Source organism: Corapipo altera, unplaced genomic scaffold (assembly GCF_003945725.1).
Source record: "Corapipo altera isolate COAL_440 unplaced genomic scaffold, ASM394572v1 55, whole genome shotgun sequence".
In the NCBI taxonomy this organism is placed as follows: Eukaryota; Metazoa; Chordata; class Aves; order Passeriformes; family Pipridae; genus Corapipo; species Corapipo altera.
In genome coordinates, this window is record NW_020884882.1 from 17,541,004 (window position 1) to 17,562,710 (window position 21,707).

At 45.8% G+C, this 21,707-nt stretch overlaps 2 protein-coding genes across 4 annotated transcripts in view; one reads left to right on the forward strand and one right to left on the reverse strand.

The window, feature by feature from the left end:
• Positions 1 to 125: 125 nt before the first annotated feature.
• IRAK2 (interleukin 1 receptor associated kinase 2) lies at positions 126 to 14,722 on the forward strand. Of its 3 annotated transcripts, none has more exons than XM_027640551.1 (13): positions 126 to 532; positions 1,863 to 2,042; positions 5,110 to 5,265; positions 5,962 to 6,074; positions 7,463 to 7,657; positions 8,049 to 8,113; positions 8,587 to 8,701; positions 8,969 to 9,078; positions 9,443 to 9,638; positions 10,312 to 10,374; positions 11,411 to 11,611; positions 11,773 to 12,280; positions 12,551 to 14,722. In XM_027640551.1, the coding sequence occupies exons 1-13, from the start codon at positions 394 to 396 to the stop codon at positions 12,667 to 12,669; spliced, it is 2,160 nt and encodes a 719-aa protein (XP_027496352.1). In that variant the 5' UTR covers positions 126 to 393; the 3' UTR covers positions 12,670 to 14,722. The 3 variants fall into 3 exon arrangements, with proteins under 3 accessions (XP_027496352.1, XP_027496354.1, XP_027496355.1); XM_027640553.1 differs by having other exon boundaries at positions 7,487 to 7,657; XM_027640554.1 differs by having other exon boundaries at positions 7,490 to 7,657.
• A 619-nt stretch (positions 14,723 to 15,341) lies between these two features.
• SEC13 (SEC13 homolog, nuclear pore and COPII coat complex component) overlaps positions 15,342 to 21,707 on the reverse strand; it is a 6,673-nt gene continuing 307 nt past the window's right edge. The window contains 9 exon segments of the mRNA XM_027640149.1: positions 15,342 to 16,202; positions 16,530 to 16,676; positions 17,448 to 17,568; positions 18,058 to 18,089; positions 18,091 to 18,192; positions 19,002 to 19,135; positions 19,803 to 19,954; positions 20,382 to 20,497; positions 21,468 to 21,512. Of these exon segments, the coding sequence (XP_027495950.1) occupies positions 16,092 to 16,202; positions 16,530 to 16,676; positions 17,448 to 17,568; positions 18,058 to 18,089; positions 18,091 to 18,192; positions 19,002 to 19,135; positions 19,803 to 19,954; positions 20,382 to 20,497; positions 21,468 to 21,512 (960 nt within the window). The 3' untranslated portion in view covers positions 15,342 to 16,091.

The window sequence follows — 21,707 nt, forward strand, 5'->3', positions numbered from 1 at the left end:
GCTCAGTGTCCGGGCTCAGTGTCCCGCTCCCACACGGCCTGTGCCGGCTGCGCAACACTGGGGAAACCGGCTCTGGCCTCCGTCAGGTGAACCCCGCGCTTTGGCAACCCGGCTGGAGCAATACCCGCTCACGGGAAGGAAAATGTGATTTGCACCTGGGGCCTGACGTCAGGCGGAGCAGGAAGCGGCGCTGCGGTCGGAGCCCGCCGGGGATCGCTCGTTGTGTCGCTGGCCCTTCCCCCGCGGGCGGGCTGGGGCAGGCCGGGAGGACAGGTCTCGGAGAAGAGGAAGCTTTGGGAGAAAATCCGCCTCCGCAGCTGGCGGAGGAGGCCGAGGGCGGCGAGCCCGGCGCGCACCATGCGCGGGTGAGGGGCCGAGCGGGAGCGCGGAGCCATGGCCCTGCAGCCGCCGGCCCTCACCCCCAGGGCGGGCTCGGGCCCAGCGCTGTACATCCACAGCATGCCCGCCTGGGTGCTGGAGGACTTCTGCCAGAAGATGGACTGCCTGAGCGACTACGACTGGATGCGGTTCGGTGAGGGCGCGGGCGCGGCGGGCCGGGGACGGGGCAGCAGCGCCTTTGGGACCCCACGGCCGAGCCCTTCCCAGCGCTCGGCAGAGCACGTCCCGGAGACAGGGAACTCCCGGGCACCGGTCTGGTTTTGTTTTTCGAACAGAGGTGGAATTCCAGATTTCTGTGTTCCCTTGGCTTCTCCCGGGCAGCCAGGCTCCCTCCCCTCGCTCTCCAGTCGCGCTGCAACTCCTGCCACTTCTCACTGCCTGTCTTCACGACATCCTTCACATCTGGTCAGATGTTCTGGTCTGTTCTTTCTTCCTTCTTTGCATTATACTTTATCTCCTCATGCTTTCTGTCTCTATTTTTCTTGGTCTTGGCCATGTCCAGTCAAAAAGTACAGAAAATGTAGTCCCTGAGTTGTTTGTTTTGGTTGTTTTTTTTTTTTTTTTGGGGGGGGTCTGTATCCCAGTCCAGACAATTCTAACCTGAATCTTTTCTTAGTCCATACTTTCCTTTATTTGACATGATTTAATTTCATTCAAGTCTTCCCTAACTATCTGCTGAATAAGCTCTTACCCCAGTTAATCTTCCTGATGTAGGGTGGGATTCACCTCCGCTACTTTCAGATGTATAAAACTGTATTTCTGACGTCCTTCTGAAACTAGCTGAGGTGGGAACTCGGGAGTCTTTGTCTCCACACGCACAGCGCAGCCCTCGGCCCCTCTGGTTCGGGCACAGCAGCCTGCAGACTGCAGCCCGGGTGTGGGAGGGAGCGCTCTGAGGGGAGGGGGTTTCTGTGGGAAAGCGAGATGGGAAGAGCCCAGGGGGTGACCAGCATGTGCGTGTAGGGTCGGCCTTGGCACAGGATCTCCTGCTCCTAAAACTGCCTGTGTTTCCCTGATAGCTTTATCAGCAGGTAACTAACACCCAGGTGATTCAGTTACTGTTTGGCTCACCACAGCACTGGGATTTAGGAACGCAGGCAGGAGTGCAGCCACACCACTGACTGCTGTCCCCTGATTTGGGGGAATCACCCCAGGAATTTAATCTGAACTTACTTTGGTACACAAAGTACTAAGGAGAAAGAAGATTACAGGGAAAATATGCTGAAAAGTGTAACTGGTTTTTTTTTTCGAGTGTCTATGATACAACAACATTTTTTCCAGAATAGCAGAAGGAAGAAAAGGAATATCTTACTTTAGAACAGAATTTGCTTTGTGCTTAGCTAATTTATTGTGATCCTTTCTTTTAAAACTGTGCAAATGCAAAAGTGAACTTGCTTGTTTACCTGCTTGCCCTGCTAGTTTTCTCTAATTTTTAAACAGCAATATCTCTTCTCTCCCACCAGCCTCCTACGTGATCACTGATCAAACAGAGCTACGGAAAATCAAGTCCATGGAGAAGACAGGGATCAGCATCACAAGGGAGCTGATGTGGTGGTGGGGAGTGAGGCTGGCAACAGTGCAGCAGCTCCTGGACCTGCTGCAAGGGCTGCAGCTCTACCGAGCAGCTCAGGTCATCCTGGACTGTGAGTAGCTGCCCCTTTCTCCTGCAGGTCTCTGCTGCTCCTCACAGCATCCAGCCCCCACCCCCAGGACATCTCCCTTGCTAGCTGAAGAAACTTTTTGTTTGGAGTCACATCCTCAAATTCTAAAATGTCTCCACTGATTGTGATTTTCTTCTAAGTAAAATTGGTGGTGGGAGGGAAGAGGTGAAACAGGAGGACTCAGTGGTTCCCCCAGTTCACCTTTGTAGTGCCCATCTTGGACCCTTAGAGAGGTGCCAGGAAGACAGGTTAAAACATGTACCCAAACCTGGTCTGGGTGTTTTATGCATCAGATGGGGTTTCAGAACACAAAGGCTACACAGAGGGTTCTGTAGCAGTGGATCACTGGATCCTGGGAGGCAGCATGTTGTAGCTCCTGCCAAGATTGCTCACACAAGACCCAGGTCCGATTGGCCTCTCTGGTCATGTAAAATGCAGAGTCAGGCTTCCAATACAAGAGCAGCTTCCAGCAATTGGCCATGAAAAGTAGAGACACGACACGGACAAAAATGATCATCATCCCTGCAGAGAAACACCATCCCCCTCGGGGTCTGCCTGGTTTGCTCCCCGTGGTGTGTCAGGGTCGCCATCGCTTGTGCAAGGTGCCCCTGGCACAGGAACCACAGGGTTTCCCTTCTGCTGCTGTCACTTACCTTTTGTTCTTTTTTTGAGCTTTCTCAAAAATATTTCTGAGATTTTTTGCACTTCAGTTGCCACAAGCTGCAAAAACTGAGTGTTTTTCCCTGTTAAAAATAAAACCCAATCACCTTCCTCCGGGCTGGAGGAGTACGCTTTGGGATTCCTGAGGAAAAGCTTAGCTTCTCAAAATTGCACTTGGCTGATGCAAGTAAACAGATGTTTGTAATGATATCTGTGGGCTAAATAGTGAGCAGGGAGAGTAAATACTGAGAGATTGTGGCAAGAAATGGGCATCCTCCATTGAGCTCACTGAGCTACTGAACTTCTGTGATAAACCTGACAGACCTGTGTGACAGCAGGCGAGTGTGGCATTGGGCTGCTCTGCAGCTGCACAGGGGGCTCCAGGTGACTTTGGTTTTGACTCTGGGTTCTGTAAAGCAACGTGAAGGCTAGATAAAGGGGGTTTAAAAGAGGATGGAAGAGAAAAATCCTGTGATCACCTTTTAGTTATGATTCTGCATGATCAGTATTAATTTTGTCCCAGATCAATTCAAATGCAACAAATTGCAGAAGTACAATGAAATGATGTTTTTTAAAAGCTTCTTACTGTTGTCTTTTATATTGAGGTCCATAGCAAAACTTAATGTAAGTGGCAGGAAGTCTGGATTATTTTGTGGTTCTGCCATGCAGAAGTAGTTAATTTTTTCTGGAGTTAACCCAATATGGACATTTCACTATGTGCTTACTCATAAGCAGAAGTGATTTCCAGAGGTTTAGACCAATCTTTAAAGTTTTTACCTACTATTTCTGCTTTTTTCTCTGTGTCCGAATATACTTACTCAGGTGATCCCTCTGGGGCTGATATGGAGGATACATTGCTTGTTCTGTTGGGCACTTTAGAAAACATAGCAGTCCTTACATCACCATAATTCCAGCCATTCCAACTTAAAGGAATAGGACACAGCGCACAGGGAGATGTTTCACTGGAAGATTATTTCCCAAAGAGTTTTATCTCTGTTCAACAGTTTCTTCCACTCCCTAGTCCCACTTCTGAATGACCATAATAGTTTTTTCTATGTCAGTTCTTTAGCTGCAGTGCTGCCCTGTTTATCTGATGTGCAGGAAGTTGCAAAAGTCATGAAAAACCCTGAAAAGTAGGTTGAATGAGGGAAGAGAGTCTAACTTCTGAGACTTCTAGGTTAAACTACAGGAGGAAAGCACCAACAACTGTCAGTTTTAACTAAAGGCCTGCAGGCTGCTCGATGGCTAATTTCCAAAATCTGTAAATTTGGGATTTCATAGCATTCTGGCACAGTAACAAACATACCTGAGTGTTCTGAGTTTTAATTTTCAGACCTAGTTTCATTCAAACCTGAATTCATAGGTGGCATTAAAGAAAGTGGATACAAACCCCAAACAGAACATGCCCATTTCTACCATTAGTGCTCTTCAGGTCCTGCTGCTCCTGAGCCTCAGTGCCTGAACCTGCCGTGACTTGGCTTCTCTCACACGGTTCACTGACTCTTGGTCAAGTAGCCCAGCTCACACATCAAACACACAGCTTCCTGCTTGTTTCAGGTACTCCCTGGGCTTTGTTTGTACAAATCAAAGAACACAAAGCTGTTACCTGATTTCAGATGCAAGCAGAGGCCTGGCACGTTTGATTCTGAGGTCACCACTATGCTTAAGATACAAAGCTGATAGAACAACAAAACAAACCCCCCCATGTAATAATACTTGAGCTTATTTTACTTTATGTAAAAAAAAAACATTAATTTTGATTTTTAAGAAAATGCTGGATGTATTGCTGATAAAAGGTGCCTGGTAGAAACAGAAGTTTAGAGCTACAATCAGCAAAATGTTGTTCTCAGGGAGTAGACAGGTCTTATATCACCCCTAGTGCAGAGAGGCCATTTTCAGGCTCCTTTCCAACCTCAGTTTTAAATGTATTTACAGATAAGAATTCACATGCTTCTTCAGGAGTTTCTGACAGCCTCCTATATCACAGTATCTTGAACTTTTGTACTTTATTTTGTTCCTATCCTAACTGTAGCCTAATCTCATTTGAATAATTCTCCCTCAGATGTACATGTTTTTCCAGTCCCTGTACACCAAAAACATCTTTGTCGTTCTTTTAACCTGACTTCAAGTTGCTTTTTCAGGCCTGACTCTCAGATTTTGCCAAGCTATGTACAGCACAGGATCTGTTAAGAGTTGTAATGAATTGATAATTCCGCCTTTAATTTTCCCTTAGATACCAGTAAGTCTTGAGCTTTGACCAATTTTATGTTTTTCCTAGATTGTCTCTGGTTTGTTTCTTTCTGTTCCATAAGTAGAAGTATGAGTATTCATTGCAAATAGTTTTGTATAGGAAAGTGTTTCCTCATCTTGCCTTTGCTCTGTGTTGAAGGGACGTCTGCCTCTAACGTTACCAGCCCTGAGAAAAAGGAGCCAGTAGAGCCCCCCAAACAGGAGATCACATCTGTACCTCCCACAGAAGAGAGAGAAAGAAGGAGAGAGAAAGAAAATGAGATAAGCGTGTTGCCATCTCCAGACTCAGCAGGCAGTAAGTACAGTCCCAGCCTCGGAACTGGCTCTGACATGAGGTGACTGCAGAGCCAAGGCTGCTGCCTGTTGGGGTCAGGATCGGGCAGTGACGACACTGAGCTCCACAATGGGCACACTGGAGTGTTTGCCTTTTTCCTAGCACTGCTGTATCCTGTTTATTCCTCACTTTAGCACGCTGCTTCCTGGTCCTCCTTCCTATAGCTCCTTTGGCCTTGAGAGATGCTGGCTGTGTCTGTCCCCTGGGATCTCGGGATCCCAGGTCTCTGACCGTCGTGGTCCCATCCTGGCTCCCTGCTAAGACTAGACCAGTGCATGCATTTCCTGCCCTGTGTCCCTCTCTCTGTGCACAATAAATCCAGGCCAGCAGAGAACCAGACAGGGGTCAGCAGCCCCTCTGTGGGGGAGAGGGAAGGAGAGAACCCCAGCACATATGTGGGAGAGCATCTGCAACAGCAGAGACAGGGAGCTCCGTGTCCCCAGCCAGCCCTGGAGAGAGCTGCGCAGTCTTCCTGCACACAGGAACCAGGAAGAGAGCTCCCTGTCTTCACACAGCATTTCACAGCTTGTCAGAGATTATCCCTGGTCAGGAACTTCAACAAAATACCCTAGACCTTCATAATTCCCAGACCTTTATAGTTAGTCATGGGCTGTGGTTTTATAAAAATAAGATGTATTTTCAATGCTGTTATTTCAGTTTCAGGTGCTGTTTCTGAAGGAGGCTTGTATTCCCTCCCTGCTCCACCACCTCCCCCGAGAGACCTTTTGAATTCCCTACAGTCCAGTCCTCCTGTCTCTTCAAGTGTGAAGGTAAATCCCCTTAGTATTCACTGACTATAAGAAGGAAAATTGCTTTTATGACATCCTGTGTTTTTTTAGTTAACAGTTTATCCCTCTACTTGTACAAAAAGCCATAGACCTGGTGAAAATGTGGGGCTCAGTTACAGTGGGTTTGGACTGAATAGAGTGCTAATGCTTCAACTGGACTTCTTATGGTTTACATCTCTCTTTGCCAGTGAAGGACTAGTGAGGGAAAAATGTACAGTATTGCATACTGCATAGCTTGGAAGGGATAACATGCCCATAAATAACAACTGAGTTTGAAGAGCTCTCCAGTGTAGATTTTACAGAGGACTTACCATTCCTGGTGTGATCACGGGTCAGGGCAGTAGTTAGCATTGACCAGCCAGAACTGCATACATCTTTTAGTTTCATTTTATACTTAAAATGTGGTTTCTGCTCAAAACTGGGCTAGTATTGAATTTAAGTGTTGCTATCCAGAGCCTTGTGTAGCTGACAGCGGAAAATCTGCCAGGATGGAGGAGGTTCCATGACCTCTCTGAGCCCCTGTTCCGGTGCCAAACCATTTCTGTGGGAAAAGTTTTCCTCGTGTTCCTCACGATTTCAGCACACATTTCCTGTCCCTGCCTCCCCACAGCTCTCCTGTCTTTCCGACTGTCCAGCTAGATCTGTCCTGTCCTCAGGGTGTTTCCCAGATCTGTGGGCACACTCTGCTCCCATCACGCTTGTTTTCTGTGGTTTATTTTGTTTGAAGCTTTAAACTCTTCCACAGTAACGTGGTTCAGGAGCACCAGCCAGGAGAGTAGATTACCTCAAAGAGTGCAGTAGTTTCAGAGTTTCTTGAGAAAGAGTTAATGCTTTGTTTCCTCAAGTCTAGTGCACATTAAGGTTGTGAAAGTTGCATGATTAGGCTACAGTGGAACTCTAATTACAATTGGTATTAGGACTTGCCACACTGGATGCAAAAAATTATTGTGAAACCGACACCAGGTGCTCCAGAAGTAAATGTGAAGTTCCTACTAGAGCATAAATACATTATGAGGGACACCACTTTCTTATCCAACTGTCTCATAGCCATAAAGATTACTATTTTTTGTAGCTTAAACTAACATCACATAAATATATGGGCTTTTAAAGAAAACTAAGTCTGTTTTCTGGGAAAGGTGGAAATGCAAATTGGTAACTGATTTCAAGTCACTTCTGCAATGCAAAATTTTTACATCATAACAACATTATGTATTACCTACACCCTAAGGAGTGATTGCACAGTACCTTTCAGTTTCATTCAGCAATCACAGTGATTGCATAAATCATGGAAAAGAAAATATGACACGTGAAAGAAGGAAAAAGGATGCAGATTTTCATGAGATAAACTTGTTTCTTCTACAAATGTGTAGCCTTGCAGCTCTTCTACTCCTCAGCAGGAGACAATGGCTGATCTCCCCAGCGGGAGTCTCCTGTGGGCCCAGAGGGAAGTTACCAATGCCACGAACGGTTTCAGTGACAAGAACAGAATCTGTGAAGGTACTTTTGCAGATGTCTACAAAGGTCAGAGGAACAACGTAGTGTATGTCATCAAAAGACTGAAAGAGGCGAGTACTGCACCTTTTTCTAGAAGGGGATATGTTGTTAACACCTCTTTCCTATTAGCAGTTGTTGTTTAATATTGTGTGGGCAAGGAACCGGAATGGCTACACAAGAGGAGATAAAAAGGAAATGATGTAAATAAGTAAACCCAGATTCAGCAAACACACATGATGGATATTTAACTCTATCCATGGGGGTAGCCTGCATTGATGATTGCATCGGGATGTCTTTACAATGTTTTTGTTCTAATTCTCAATTCATTATTGCCTTTGATTTAACATTGCCATCAGTGGTACTTGCCTGTTGCCTGAGTAGCTCAGCAGCAAGAGACTAACAGATCTGTATAAATGCTTGTTAATTACAACTGACGTTGTGTTGCACGGTCTCATCTTTCAGCTGGAATGCACAAGCCCAAATTCTACCCAGAGGTTCTTTCACACGGAAGTGCAGATTTGCTTTCGGTGAGTGGTTGTGTTTCAGGGGCAGTGGTGCCTGTCCTGCTGCCGGTGGGTGTTCGGCCAGCCCTGGGGGTGTCTGTGGCTCTGTGTGGGCCGGGATGAGGCTGCTGCACTGCCTCACGGGAGCCCTGGGCGAGCAGCAGGGCCCCGGGGCTGTGCCTGCACTGGCACGGCCGCTCTGAGCCCTTGGGGTGGGCAGGGCCCCCTCCGTGCCCCCTCTGTGCCCCCTCCGTGCCCCCTCTGTGCCCCCTCCGTGCCCCCGCTGCCTGCTCGGGCAGGGCTGTGCTGCCTGCTGGGCTCCTGCTCAGGCAGGGCTCTGCCACCATGCCCAGGGTCCTGCTGTGCTTCCAGCTGTGCTTCCAGCTGCAGCACATCATTCCAGTTGCCTTGAATTTAGGAATTTAGTCCAGCTCAGGATGTATTTTTCTGTGTTGCTCTTATTTCATTTGCAAACGATTGCTGATCTGTGCCTGCAGGTGCTGTCACATCAACATTCTGCAGCTGCTGGGCTTCTCGGTGGAAACTGGCCTGCACTGTCTGATATACCCATACCTGCCCAATGGCTCCCTGCAGAACAAGCTCCAGTGCCAGGTGAGCAATGACCTGGGTCTGTGATCTGCCTGTGACTGCGAGTCCTGCCCTGCTATTGCATGGAAACCAATCACAGCTCTTTGGACTCCGAGAAACAGCCGGAAAAAAAGGGTGCCCAAATACCTGGACTGCAAGCACCAGAAAGGCTGCAGCTCTCTCCTGGAGTTTTGACTGGGACTCAGACTAAACCTTTGGTTTTCAAAACTACCAATGTCTTACCGTGTTTTAGTCTATAAAATAAAGATTTTTTTTCTCCCTTCCTTGCAGGATGATTGTGCTCCACTGACCTGGGAGATGCGAATTAGCATTTCTGTGGGAGTCATCCGAGCTGTGGAGTATTTACATAATTTTGGAATTCTTCATGGGAATATCAAAAGGTGAGGGGTTTGGTATATCAGCACTTCCTTGGTCACTTGATAATTCCAGGATTTCTTTAATAGTAATGACTAAAACTTATGCAATTTGGAAATCCATTTGCAGTATTTTCTGCTGTCCCTTGTTCTGTAGGGCCTTTACCCTTACTTGTTTAACCTGTCTCTCCTTCCTAAATGATGGAAGTATATTCTTTTGAAGTAATTTTTTGAGTGCTTGTTCTTCCTCTTCTTCCTTTCTACCTTCCACTCCTATGCAGCAGGCAAAATGCTGGACACTTTCAGTGCTTAACTTGAAAAGTGTAAAACTAATTCTTTGCCTCAAGTTAAAGTATTGACCAATAATGTTATTTCTCTGTTCTTATCACAGCTCAAATGTCTTGTTGGATGAAAACTTTACGCCAAAGCTTGGACACTCTGGCCTGCGATTGCATTCTGCCGATAAAAAATCAGAATATGCCGTGATGAAAACCAAAGTCTTACAAGCTTCTCTTACTTACCTGCCAGAAGATTTTATCAGACATGGGAAGTTAACAGAAAAAGTGGATATATTCAGCTGTGGTGTGGTATGGTTCCTTTTTCCATGCTCTGTTGCATTCTTCGGTGCTTCTAGACAGGAAATTGGATATAAGAACAAGTGCCTCGTGGTTGTTTTGCTGGCAATTTCATATCATAATTGCTGGCTCTAGAATGTGTTGAAATCCTGGTTTTAATTATGTTCACACTCCAAATGTACTTCAGTTTGTGGCAAAGTGAGGTGAATCTTTTGAAAAACAGACGAGTGTTTCTTTTAGTAAAAAAAAATATTAGTGCTTATTGTTTATAAAAAGTTCTCAGAATTCTTGCAGAATTGCCACATGAGCTGCTACAAACATCACCTGTAATCTGGAATTTCAACAAAAATAATTGATAGTTTGTGATGTCACCTGTCTCCAAGTGTTTCATTTAAATAAGAAGTTACTCTGTTCAGTGTGATTTCTTATCTGCATTTAGCTTGACTTTCTTCTCATCCTTTGTCTCAACAGTATCTGTTGTACCTAACTGTAAAATCTGGGCTTGGCTCTGGAGGTAGTTCTAAAGTCTCATGAATGCCCAGAGCTGCCATTGTTAAGCCATCTGAAGTAAAAATAGAATATTAAAATGCCTTGGCAGTTCAATATTTCTTTAGTTACAAAACTAGTTTTTAAAATTGTAATTAATTCTGAACAAACTGTTTTATCTTTCAAATACACTTTCTAGGTCTTAGCAGAGGTACTGTCGGGGCTTAAGGCACTGGATGAAGGCAGACACCCAATTTATCTGGTAAGAAGCAGCAGGAATAATGGACACCAACACAAGTGAATGGGGTTGCTGTCATAAAATTAATTTTACTTAAATACAGTTTGATATTTGCCATCTGCTGTACCACATCCTGAAGAAGAGATGTTTAGCAGCCATATCCAGGCTCTGTTAATGTCAGTAGCCTGCCTGCCTTTAGACAGTGGCAGAATAGATATTCCCATTTCACACAGCACACTCCTGAGTGCTGCTCTGATTGTATTAGGAAAAACTCCAGAATAAATCTGTGCTTATTTAAGAGACAAAGCCTTGTGCTGAAATGCTGCTGCACGTTTTCTGTGTGCCAGAAAGAGGTGGTCTGAGCCACACTGAGTGAGGAAACCTGGCTGGGTGAGAACTGCAGGTGCTCATCATCGTGTTTATCAGGTGTTTGTGTCTTGCACTCTGGCCTGGAATTGATAATCTGGCAAGTTTCCCAAGGTGAGGTTGGAGCTACACATTCTACTTCCACAAGCAACCAGAACAGCCAGGCTCCCTGAATCATTGACACTATCTGCAGAGAGCAGCCTCCACCTGCATTCCTTCTGTGGGACGTGCTCCTGATTTCCCATCTGGCTGAAGCCTTGGGGGGGAGAACAACAGTTCTATCACTTACTATTTCCAAGCAATTCAGCAACGTTCAAAGGGGTTCAGAAAATCAAAGATCCTACATCTTTGATTTCTTTAACATGTCACCAAGGCCCGTGCAAGAATGCTGCTCTACAAGTGTTGGTTCTTTTTCATCCCTATCTAAAGTGGCACGAGCCAAGAAGAGCTGGGCCTGCTTTAGGGAATTTGGCATTGGACACATGCAGAGAAAGCCTCTGCCCTTTTCTCTCCTGTGAAAACAAACATTTCTGTCAGCTGCAGGAATGGAGATTCTTAAACCTTCTCAGTCTGTGAACCAGCCATTGAGGAGCACTGATGACAAACATGGCAATACTCATTCTCAGAGACTGAGGCAGAAATAAATGCTTGTGTTAATTTTGCCTTCACTAATCCATCTCCTTCCTTTGAACAGAAAGATATGATTGCTGATGAAATTCAAACAGCGAAAGAAAGCTCACACTCCAAAGTAAAAACTTTGGAAAAGCTGGCTGCCAATGAAATCTGCTGCAAATACCTAGACAGGAAAGCAGGACACTTGCCAGAAGAGATTGCAGTTGATTTTGCCTCAGCCATCTGCCTCTGCCTGAGAAAGAAGAGTTCTAACATAGCAGAGGTAATATTTTAAATACACGACCAACATTTCAGTCTCCTTGTCATCGAGGAGCTGACAACATTCATGCCTTACTTACTTTTGGGAGTGTTGACATAGGAGAATATGTGTAAGCAGGGGTACAGGAATTATTCTGCATTCACAGATATGGTTGTTAAAAACAGGTGCTTGAAATTATGGAAATGGCTGAAAATAAATTAAGAGAGCATTACATCTGTGGAAGCAGCACTTCCGGCTTCTCCATGAACACTCCGGAAGAAACCGATGACGAGACTGCCAGTCTGAGCATGGATGTGCCTTCTGCAGTGGGGAATAAAGAGGAGAGTGCCCAGGCAGCCATCCTGTCCAGTGCCAGCCCCTGTGCCCCTTCCATGGGAGCCGTGGCACCCGACACCTTCTGCGGACACATGTCACGGGTCCCTTGTGAATCAGATGAGTCCAGTAGTTTCATATGGAATCCTCCAGAAAAATCCACAGAGGAGCTATCCAGCCACAGCTGTACCACTTCAGAAAAGGTGGCAGGCTCTGGTCACGGGGTCAAGCAGGAGAAATCTGCCCAGGGACTGCAGGAGAGGAACGCGGCGTGTGCCAGGGGCGGCGTCCCAGAGACAGCAGCTGCTGCCCAGGGCACCTGTGCACAGGACAGCCTGGACTCCTCCTGTGCTCCACAAGGTAAAGGTGCCCTGGTGGGCTCAGACTAGGGACAAATTACTTTCTTCTCCAGGATTGCTTAGGTTCTTCTTCCTGCTTCTAAACATTTCATCTTTTCTCCTTGATTATGAATTTACTAGTAAATCTACACAATGTTTTGTGGGTTTCTGTTAGATGTTTTTCCTAAGCTAGTTAGGGTGGTTGGTTTTTTATTTTAGAGTTATCATCTATTCCTTAGACAATAGATGGATTTTTTTTTTTTCCTCAATATTTGGGCATTTTGTTTTTCAGCCTTAGCCAGAGAGACATCTTGGAAAATACAGATAAATGATCAAAAAAAGAAGCTCATGGAAAACATTTTGCTGTATGAAGAAGACAAGTTAAACAGTTCTGAACTTTTTGAATCATAACTTGGATGGATTTATTAGCAGTGGCCAGCTTAGAAGAAGAAATATAAGGACTGTCTCTTCATTAGAAAGATGGTAAAAATGTGCTTTTCATGTAAGGTTAAGTAGCAGATTTGGATCAGAAACATCAGCTCTGACTGAAGGAAACAAAAGTGATCACACAGAGAAGCAGCAGAAAATACTTGTTCTGAAGCACAGTGCCACTCTGTACACAGAAATTCCTTCTGCCTTTTCATCTGCAAGGTGAAAAGGAATGGCAAACACAAACAAGTGCCAAGACAGTTTACAATCCTTTTGCAGTGTTTCAGAAAACATCTCCAGCTAACGTTTGTCTCAGTAAGCCACAGTCCCAGGAGTTACAGGGCAGGCACTGCCCTGTAGCCAGGCAGCAATGCCTGTGCTGTTATCCCACTGCTTACCACAAACAGGAATCCTCAGAGCCGTGGGGAAGTTTTCCAATGAATCTCTCCTATTCCATCTGGTCTTCGTGCACATACTCCAAACACTGCTTTACCAGAGAGGGGGGTTCTTCTGCAAGTTCTCAGACGTGTTGTACACAGCTTCATCCCAGCTGGAACTGCACTGAGCACACAGGAGAGGAAATGACTCCAGGCACGTTCCTCTGCCCCCGCGTGTCTCCTACCCAGGGGTGACACAGGTGACACCACGTAAGCCCAGCCTTCCAGGTCACTGTTGGCACCTCTGACATGGTGTTTAGTTCTTCAGGGGAATGCTTTTGGGAATTATTTTTTTCTAAGTGTCCTTTATATGTTGTTAAGGTTTCTCGTTGTGTTTCACATTATACTGTTGTATATTAAAATATCTTTAATTTTGTTATAGGACACTTGAAATATAATTTGTTGTATTTATTTTGGCAATGGGTCAAAGATAAGCTAGTAAGGGGACCTGCTGATGGTTCCACACTCACCAGGTGTTCTCAGGAGTCCTGGTGGGTATCCCTTGGCTCACCCAGCACTGGCACCTCAGGCTCAGCCTCGGGGATCACGTGCAAGAGAAAAAATAGAAGCTTGTATGCTGGTGTATTTATGATCAAGTGAAAGCCTCCTTAAGAAAGTGTCACTTTCATTTTTATGACATTTATTATTTGTGCTATTGCTAACATATTCCACTGGTGCAGTCTAGGGAAATACTGATTTATTATAAACCAAAAGAACTATCAGAGCATGTAGCTCAGCTTACAGACAGGAGACTGCTGCCTCCTGAGCACAGGGAATAGGGCATGATGTGCAGAAATGGCTACAATTCACAGTGCAATTCAGGGAATATTAAAAAAAATTTATTAATTATATGTAATTATTCTCATTGGAATTCTATAATAGTATATTTTCCTGGCTTTACATGAGGGCCTCATACCTTCTATTTTTGTAGAGTACTTAGTTCATTTTAGGTATTAGTATGAGCAAGTAAAAGTATTTTAACTAAAGAGTACTAAAATCATACTTATCAAATTAATTTCTACACTAAAAACTGTTAAAATCCCTTAATTATAAGTGCCTCGGATACTGTCTATATGTTTGCCAGTCTCAGATTTTTTTAATTTTACCAGAATCAAATCAAGACAACATTAGCACTGATATGAGAAACACTGAGTAGATTCAGATTGGTCAATAACCACTTAATTCTGTAGATTTGAGATACTTTATGCTGCTGGAAATGTAATCTTCATCTGGGACATCCATGGTAAAAGCCTCGGGTCTCCTTCAGGAAGGACACGTGGACACACCACAGAGCTGAATGGGAAACCTGGAGTTTTAAACTGAGAAATGTAATTTGTTCTGTTTCACAAAAGTGCTTTAGAGGTTTTGTTCTCTTGTAGTCATCTAATTTAATTGTTATTCTTTGCCTTGTTCCATGCTAATTTCTAAATATTCTGAGGTGATATATGTGGTCCTGTAGAGTTACACAAGTGTTTAATGTAACATATACAAGACAGTGCATGGTCTTACACTGATACAGTTACATAACTTGGTTATTCAGAGGCAAGTTTATACATTACTATTTGCTAATAGGATTGTGAATAAAAAACTGAAAAAAATATCTTTAATTGCCTGCTTTTTTGTGCTTTATGGCACAGAAAATGAGTGTCAGTCAGCACCGAGGTCCCACCCCAGGCACTGGCTAATGGTGGGTTTAAAAATAACTTCGAAGTGTGGCAATGGGTTCGTGCCCTTCTTCCTTCCCTGAGGATGAACAAAGCTGTAAGAGCAGAAGAGGGAAGCTGGCACTGTTTACGTTCTCCCTTGGAATTGCCCAGACCAAAGGAAGAGCCGCAGTTTTGTAAAGCCCAGCCTTGTGATGCACCATTACAGAGGGGAAAACACCCCACAGACAAAAAGACCCCACCAAAACCCCCAAAACAACAATAACAAAAAACCACCTACATACAAAAAAACCCAGAAAACAAAACCCAGAATATTTTCTATTTACCTAATCTATACAGAATTGAACACTTAAAGGCATTATAAAATAGTAGCTGCTTATGTTGAGGGACTCTTGATTGTATTTCTTTAATTTGATGTTACTGTATAAGAATTGGGTTGATTATAGCTCAGTCACTTTATTTCATTCTTCACAATGAATAATCAAATTAGTGGAAAAAGACAAGTTTTACTTTTCATAGGGGGCCCAGTGAAAAGATGATTAAATACAGCACATCAGGCTTTAACCAATAGGACTTTATTCTGTTGGTATCTCAACAAAGAAAAAAACAAACCTGAGGTACAGTACAGACATGTGGCTAAAAAAAAAATCTTCAAACCATGGTTTGATTTACTGATGTTGGTAAAATAACCAAGTCTGAGACCATTGTAAAGCAGAAGACATATGCATTCCACTACTCCTTTTCATCTTCAGGAAAGCACAGGGACTTCCACTTAGCCAAGCATGTTATTTCAGGAAGATCTTAGCACCGTTTTGCTGCTACCAGCAGGGCTGGCTAACACACTAGCAGCTAACCCGAGAACTCCACCAGCCCTTCCCCTCACTGGGAACAAAGTTCTGGCCTTTGAGGGCACAGAGTATTTGTCCCTTTGCACAGAGGAGTTCACACCTCATACCTTTGACAGTCTCCTCCTGTTCCTGCTCAAATGCTTGAAGTCTGACCACTGTATATCCAATCAAATTTGATCCTTAAACCAGAAAAGCAGGGTATAATTCCTACAGCATCAAGGAGTAGTATCAGGCACAGTACTTTGCTATGCTCTTTACCTTAAATTTAAGGGAATGTCAATTAAGGCTGATTATCAACATTTTGTAGCCTCCCAGTAATAGCTTTAGAGTGCTCATAAAATTGGATAATTGTTTCCCATGTTCAGTTTCAATAAAATCAGTTCTCATCCAGCTCAAGAACCACCGCAAATCAGGGACAGGGATCTCTTGCTACAGCTGGAGCACTCCCTCGTGCATCACTGCTCGTTCTGCTGCCCCTCTGTCACCGCAGACACCCCTCCTTGGCCCTTGTTCACGTCGCTGATACACGCCCACAGTCCGTCCACCGACTCCTTCCACAGCGTCACCTCGAAAACAGAGCAGGCACAGCTTTCAGCCTTAACACTCCCTCAGCTTCCCCTTTCCCCACAGCCACCACAGCACTGGTGAATTCTACTGTCAGCACCCCAGGAAATCAAGTTCAGCCTTCATTTCTGCTTTCCAGTAAGGACTCAGAATGCAGGCAAATAGTTTGCCAGAGGTTACGGTCTTCCTGCCCTCTTGATAGTTCAAAAACAGTCACCACTGCAGCAAAGACAACTCTACGACAGCCTTGCCTCAAACAAGTGACAACAGCCTGTCCCTGCTCCTCTGGAAACAGGGCACGTGCAGTCAGTCAAGGCAGCAGTACTCACTTTGTTGTCTCCTCCAGACACTGCGAGGATATTGGCAGTGATGGACCAGCTCACGTGCCAGACAACATCATTGAACTTGTGCAGCAGCTTTGGCGACCAGGAGTTTCCAGAGGCATCATCACAGGTCCAGATGAACACTCTGCCATCCTGCAAAAGCACAGAGGCCGAGTTGGCCAGACACAGGAAACACCACCCTGATTGCTCTTGGAGCTCCACTCCCAAATCACAGCTCTGATACCACCCTTCCATGTGTCTGCATGGATTTGTGCTCAGCACACAAAGGGGCTGTTTCCTTGCTATAGTAAAGGCAAAGCAGTACAGCTCTGATGAGAAAAACTACCTACAGTGATTTGCAAATACCAGAGAAGAGTTCCCAAAATACTTATCTATCACCTGAAATATTTCCCCAGAATGAGGTTTTGTTTTCCAGTCACGTGGCAGCAGCTCACTAAGCAGTCTTCATGACAATAAAAAAAGCATTTATAAAATTATTAGCAGCAAGAACACCACAGTTAATAAGAGGGCTGAGGACATCAGAGCTGACTACGAATGCCAGTTATTACAAAACTATTTTTAGCTGGAGGTTCAGTGAATTTTGTCCAAAACACTAAAATATGGCATTAGTTTGAAGGTCTTCCTACTATTGACACCATCCTGCTCATGATGTTCAAAACAGCAGCCAGTCTTTGGTACAGAGACACACATGCACAAACCTTGGTCCACAAATGCTTCTACCGAGTTTCTGAGTTTGGAAGGAACAGGATTCAAAGGCTCTTGTGCACTGACCCAGACACAGCAAAGGACTGCCAGGAGGACCTTTTACAGCAGCTCTGACCTTACTATTGCTCTCCTAGGGGAGTGGGAAGGAAGCGTGTGGCAGCGAGGGCACTGGGAGCCTGCCTGTCACTCCAGCCTCACCTGGGAGCAGCTGGCAATGGTGCTGGTTGGCAAACCTATGGATGGAGCCCAGGCCACATCTCGCACCCAGTCACTGTGAGCCTCCAGCTTCTGCTCCTCTTTCCACTGACTGTCTTCTTCCCTGAAAACACAATTATACAGTCAGAAGGGTGGCAGCAGTATTTCTCATCCCCTGCTCTGGAAGGCTTTGGCTTTGTAGCCAGACTCCTGGTTCATCCAGATAATACAAAGCACAGGTGTTCCCCAATTCTCCAAAAATCTCTATGGCTTTAAGTGACAAAACTCCTTGCAGGGGGTAGAAAGCACAGGCAGAGTTTTTGTTCTCATCTTCAGTTACTGTCAGAAATCTGCTACTGCCCAAGTCACAGTGGTAACCAAAGACCATTAGAAAGCCACTCTCCGAGACACGATGACACAGGGCTGGCACAGACTGCACAAACCATGGGAGACACTGTGCATCACTAAGTTGTTTCCATTTCTAAAGCACTTCCTAAAAATGGGAATTCAAAGAGGGAAGCACAGACATGCTGAAAGTATTACCTGAGGTACTAACAGGGACATTCAAAGCCTAGAAAGAGTGCCAGGTTTTATCTGATAACAGGGCACTTACTTCCAGATCTTGACCAGGTTGTCGCAGCCCCCCCGATGCAAATCTTTTGACATAGTTTGGCTTTTGACCAGAGGGTTGTTCTATAAGGCTCCCTGGTACAACAGCAGGAGCCCAGCTGACTGCATTACATCCAATCTAGGTAATGAAAAACATTACTATTAAAAGTTGCTTACTTTACACAAATAAAGGAATAAAGGCTGCTGACAGCGTGAAGGAAATGTAGCATAGTGTCTGTGGGGGGTGGGGAATAAGCCCATCTCAGAAAATGGGAGTCCTGCACAATGCTGGATGGATATCAGATGAATAAGAAATCCAGACACAGTCTAGTCTCACTAAGGCACTTACTCAGAAAGCCTGAGGTAGGTAAGGAACTGCTTTACGGGGAAATATCATCCTAGGTGTGTGAACAGTGGAGACAGAGATAGGAACTGCGCAGACACAAGGTACACGCAGTTGCTAAGGTTTTGGAATGCAGGAGTAGAAGGAAGCTTTGGTCCAGAGCCCAGTTTCCTTCTGTTGAGAGCCACACCGTTAGCTTATGAAGTTTTGCTTAAGCAAAAATCCCCACTGTTTTGGGAAAAACACGTGCCCTGCAATTTTTCTGGCTTCAGCTTATTCAGTTAGTTGGTGCAGGTATTCTTAGGACCAAGGCCGTTTCCTGCCAGGTAACTTTCAGCACTGTGTTTAACAATAATCCTCAATTAACAAGCATTACCAGTGCTGTTTAGTAGCCTTCACCTGTCTTTTTTTCCACTTCATTTTAGTTACTACAAAGTATTCCTGCCCACTCGGGATGAACATCAAACAAGTTGTTCTTGGTTCTTGATGTTTCACATCACTTCACTGGATTTCAGTATTTATCTAGTCAAGTTCTTTGAGGCAACAATCCCCCTGGTAGCTCCTGTAGCTCCTGGAACTCTGCTGCTCCAAAGGCCCAGACTCACCGTGTGTGCATTGCTGATCTTTTTGACTTCCCACTGCCCGTCTCCCGTGTAGCTCAACAAGGAGATGGCCCCGTCAGAGCTGCCACAGGCCAGGATCAGTCCATAGTCATGTGGTGCCCAGCAGACAGAATTTACTGGGAAAGAAGAGACAGAGATTACAGCACAGGGACTGCCTAAAACTGACTGGTATCAGTCAGTCACCAAAAGCGAGTGGCTCTGAAAGCCGAGGATGAGTCTTGAAATTCCTGAATTTCAGCAAAGCCAGTCAATTAACACTGTTTACAGAATGACAGAGAATGGCCTTTATTTTTGGAACCCTTTTAGAATGAGAACACCAACAGAGCACTCTTAATGAGGTTAAAAAACTCTGACAACAGCGAGGAGCATCACTGACTAAAACAAGAGCTGAATGGCAGGCAGAGGATGTAAAATCTGTATCAGTAACACAGCAAAGCTGGAGACTTCAGATCTGCACTGGCTGGACAAATCATCTGAACACAAAAGTTTCCACTGTAAAACAAAACACTGCATGATAAACTCATTTTTTCTTACTGGACACAGACAGTATTTCCCTCAAGAATTCAGTCCCCTGTCATCTTTATTTGAAAGCTGATTTCTTTGTACAACAAACTCGTGTGCAAACACTCTGTGAATCAGGACAGGAGGTTATCCAGTAACATGACCTTAGGTAAAGGTCCTGTTTGACAGAGGGCTTCTTCCTTAACACTGACAGATTTACTCCAACCTTACCCAAATCCCCTCATTTCCTCAGATGCCCTTCCCAGCTCCAAACTCCCATACCTGAGGAATCATGTCCTGTGTATTCATAGGTCTTTTCCCAAGTGCCATTTTCTTCCTTCCAGATAATAACCTTCCTGTCATAGGAACAGGAAGCTAAGATATTCCCATACATAGGATGAGCCCAGGCAACCTGCCACACCGGACCCTCGTGCCTGCAAGAAACAATGTCATGTAGAAAAGGGAAGAGAAACCCCTCCTAGCTGTGGCTGCCCCACAGCCATCACTGCTGTGAATCGCTGTTCCAGAAGGGATTGCTGGCCTGACATGAGGAATGGGTAATGCCAAGATGGCAATGTTAGTGCCCTGACAGGGGGTTGTCACTGCCATAGAAAACAATTCCAAACGTTTAGCCTTGTATTAGTACATTTTATCTCTTGAAAATCACAGGTGTCAAGTACTAAATGAATGACCAAGCCACAGTGTATTTCCCACTGGTGCTCTGTCCCCTTCCCAGATCTGAGGAGTTTTTCAGCACAACCCTGGAGGAGTCCTCCCTGGTATCCACCTGCACCTTGTGCTGCCCAAAGGGCAAGGTATAAAGAGCTTCCCCAATGAAACTGTGCTGTTGTGACAGCTCACCCCCTCAGGTCTGCAATGAGGATCTGCCCTCCGTTCCGGACGTCGAAGATCTTCACGGAGCGGTCGGAGGAGCAGGTCGCCAGGCGTGTGCCATAGTAATCCATCTGTGCATCGTGCTGCAGGAAGGCAAGGACAGCTGTGCTCAGCACGCTGAGCTCGGCTCGGTGACCAACCCCACTGCAGCTCAGAACCAGCACAGCTGCCCCAGGCTCGACACACTGGGGTCAAAAGGGCAGTTTTAGACAATCCAGACACACAAGTCATTTGTTTCCCCAACTGCTTCTTCACTAACTATGCAAGTGTTACACAGAAGGAATTCAGGAAATTCTGAGTAGCAACACACAGCATTTTCAGGAGAGGGCTGGGAACTGGTGCTGCTGACTACAAAGCAGTGACCAGTTATGTATTCTTGTTTCTTAAAAGGTAAAGCGGGTGTACGAACACTGAGCTCTTAGTTGTGTTTGAAACTTCATCATCACAGAATCACTGAGGTTGGAAAATACCTCAAGACCATCAAGTCTACCCTTTGACGGATCCCCAACTCGTCCCCCAGCCCAGAGCACTGAGTGCCTCGTCCAGTTGTTCCTTGGACACCTCGAGGGATGGGGACTCCATCACCTCCCTGGGCAGGCCCTGCCAGTGCCTGACCACTCCTCCCGTGAAGAAATTCTTCCTGAAGAACTGGGCTCATCTAACTGCTCTCCTTCCTTCTACAAATTATTTTGAAACCCTTCCTCCTCCCCACACTAAGACATGTGCTTCCACATAAAGGAAAATCAGTTTCCTCAGCCGAAGTTGTGTGCCATTTAGAATACACTTACACATATATTATTTCACAGAAACAAGCCTGTGCATGAAAATTAAGGTTTTAAATCATTTCTCCTTTCCCGCGTAACTGAGTCTTCCTGTCCAGCCAGTACAGAATGGCAGGATCAGGATTTCGGACAGCGTTCTGCATCCAACACCGCACGAGTGTCCTCTCACACGGCACGTACATCCCAGCCTCCCCCCTCGCACAGAGCGCCCCAGAGCAGCTCCGTCCCAGCCGGAACCGGCTCGGGGGAGGCAGCTCCCCCGCACACTTACGATCATGTCCTCGTGGGACGTGTCCACGGTGTTGATGACCGAGACCTGCGGAGAGAGGGAGCAGAAGGAGCTGAGCGCATCATCGCTCGGCCGCGGCCCCCGGAGCCCCCGGGCCGGCCCCGGCCGCTATCGGCGGGCAGCGGCCGCGCCCGGTTGCGCTGGGGCCGCGCCCCGGGACACCGCCGGTTCCGCGACGGGCCGCCCCCGCCCTCCTGCTCCGGCCCGCCCGGCCCTGGCCCC

What these genes read in the sequence shown, in the direction of transcription:
- IRAK2 (XM_027640551.1), top strand. Translation starts at nt 394, where the DNA reads ATGGCCCTGCAGCCGCCGGCCCTCACCCCCAGGGCGGGCTCGGGCCCA. An exon ending in CTACGACTGGATGCGGTTCG is followed by an intron (nt 533 to 1,862) that starts GTGAGGGCGCGG and finishes CTCTCCCACCAG; the next exon opens with CCTCCTACGTGATCACTGAT. An exon ending in AGAACAAGCTCCAGTGCCAG is followed by an intron (nt 8,702 to 8,968) that starts GTGAGCAATGAC and finishes CCTTCCTTGCAG; the next exon opens with GATGATTGTGCTCCACTGAC.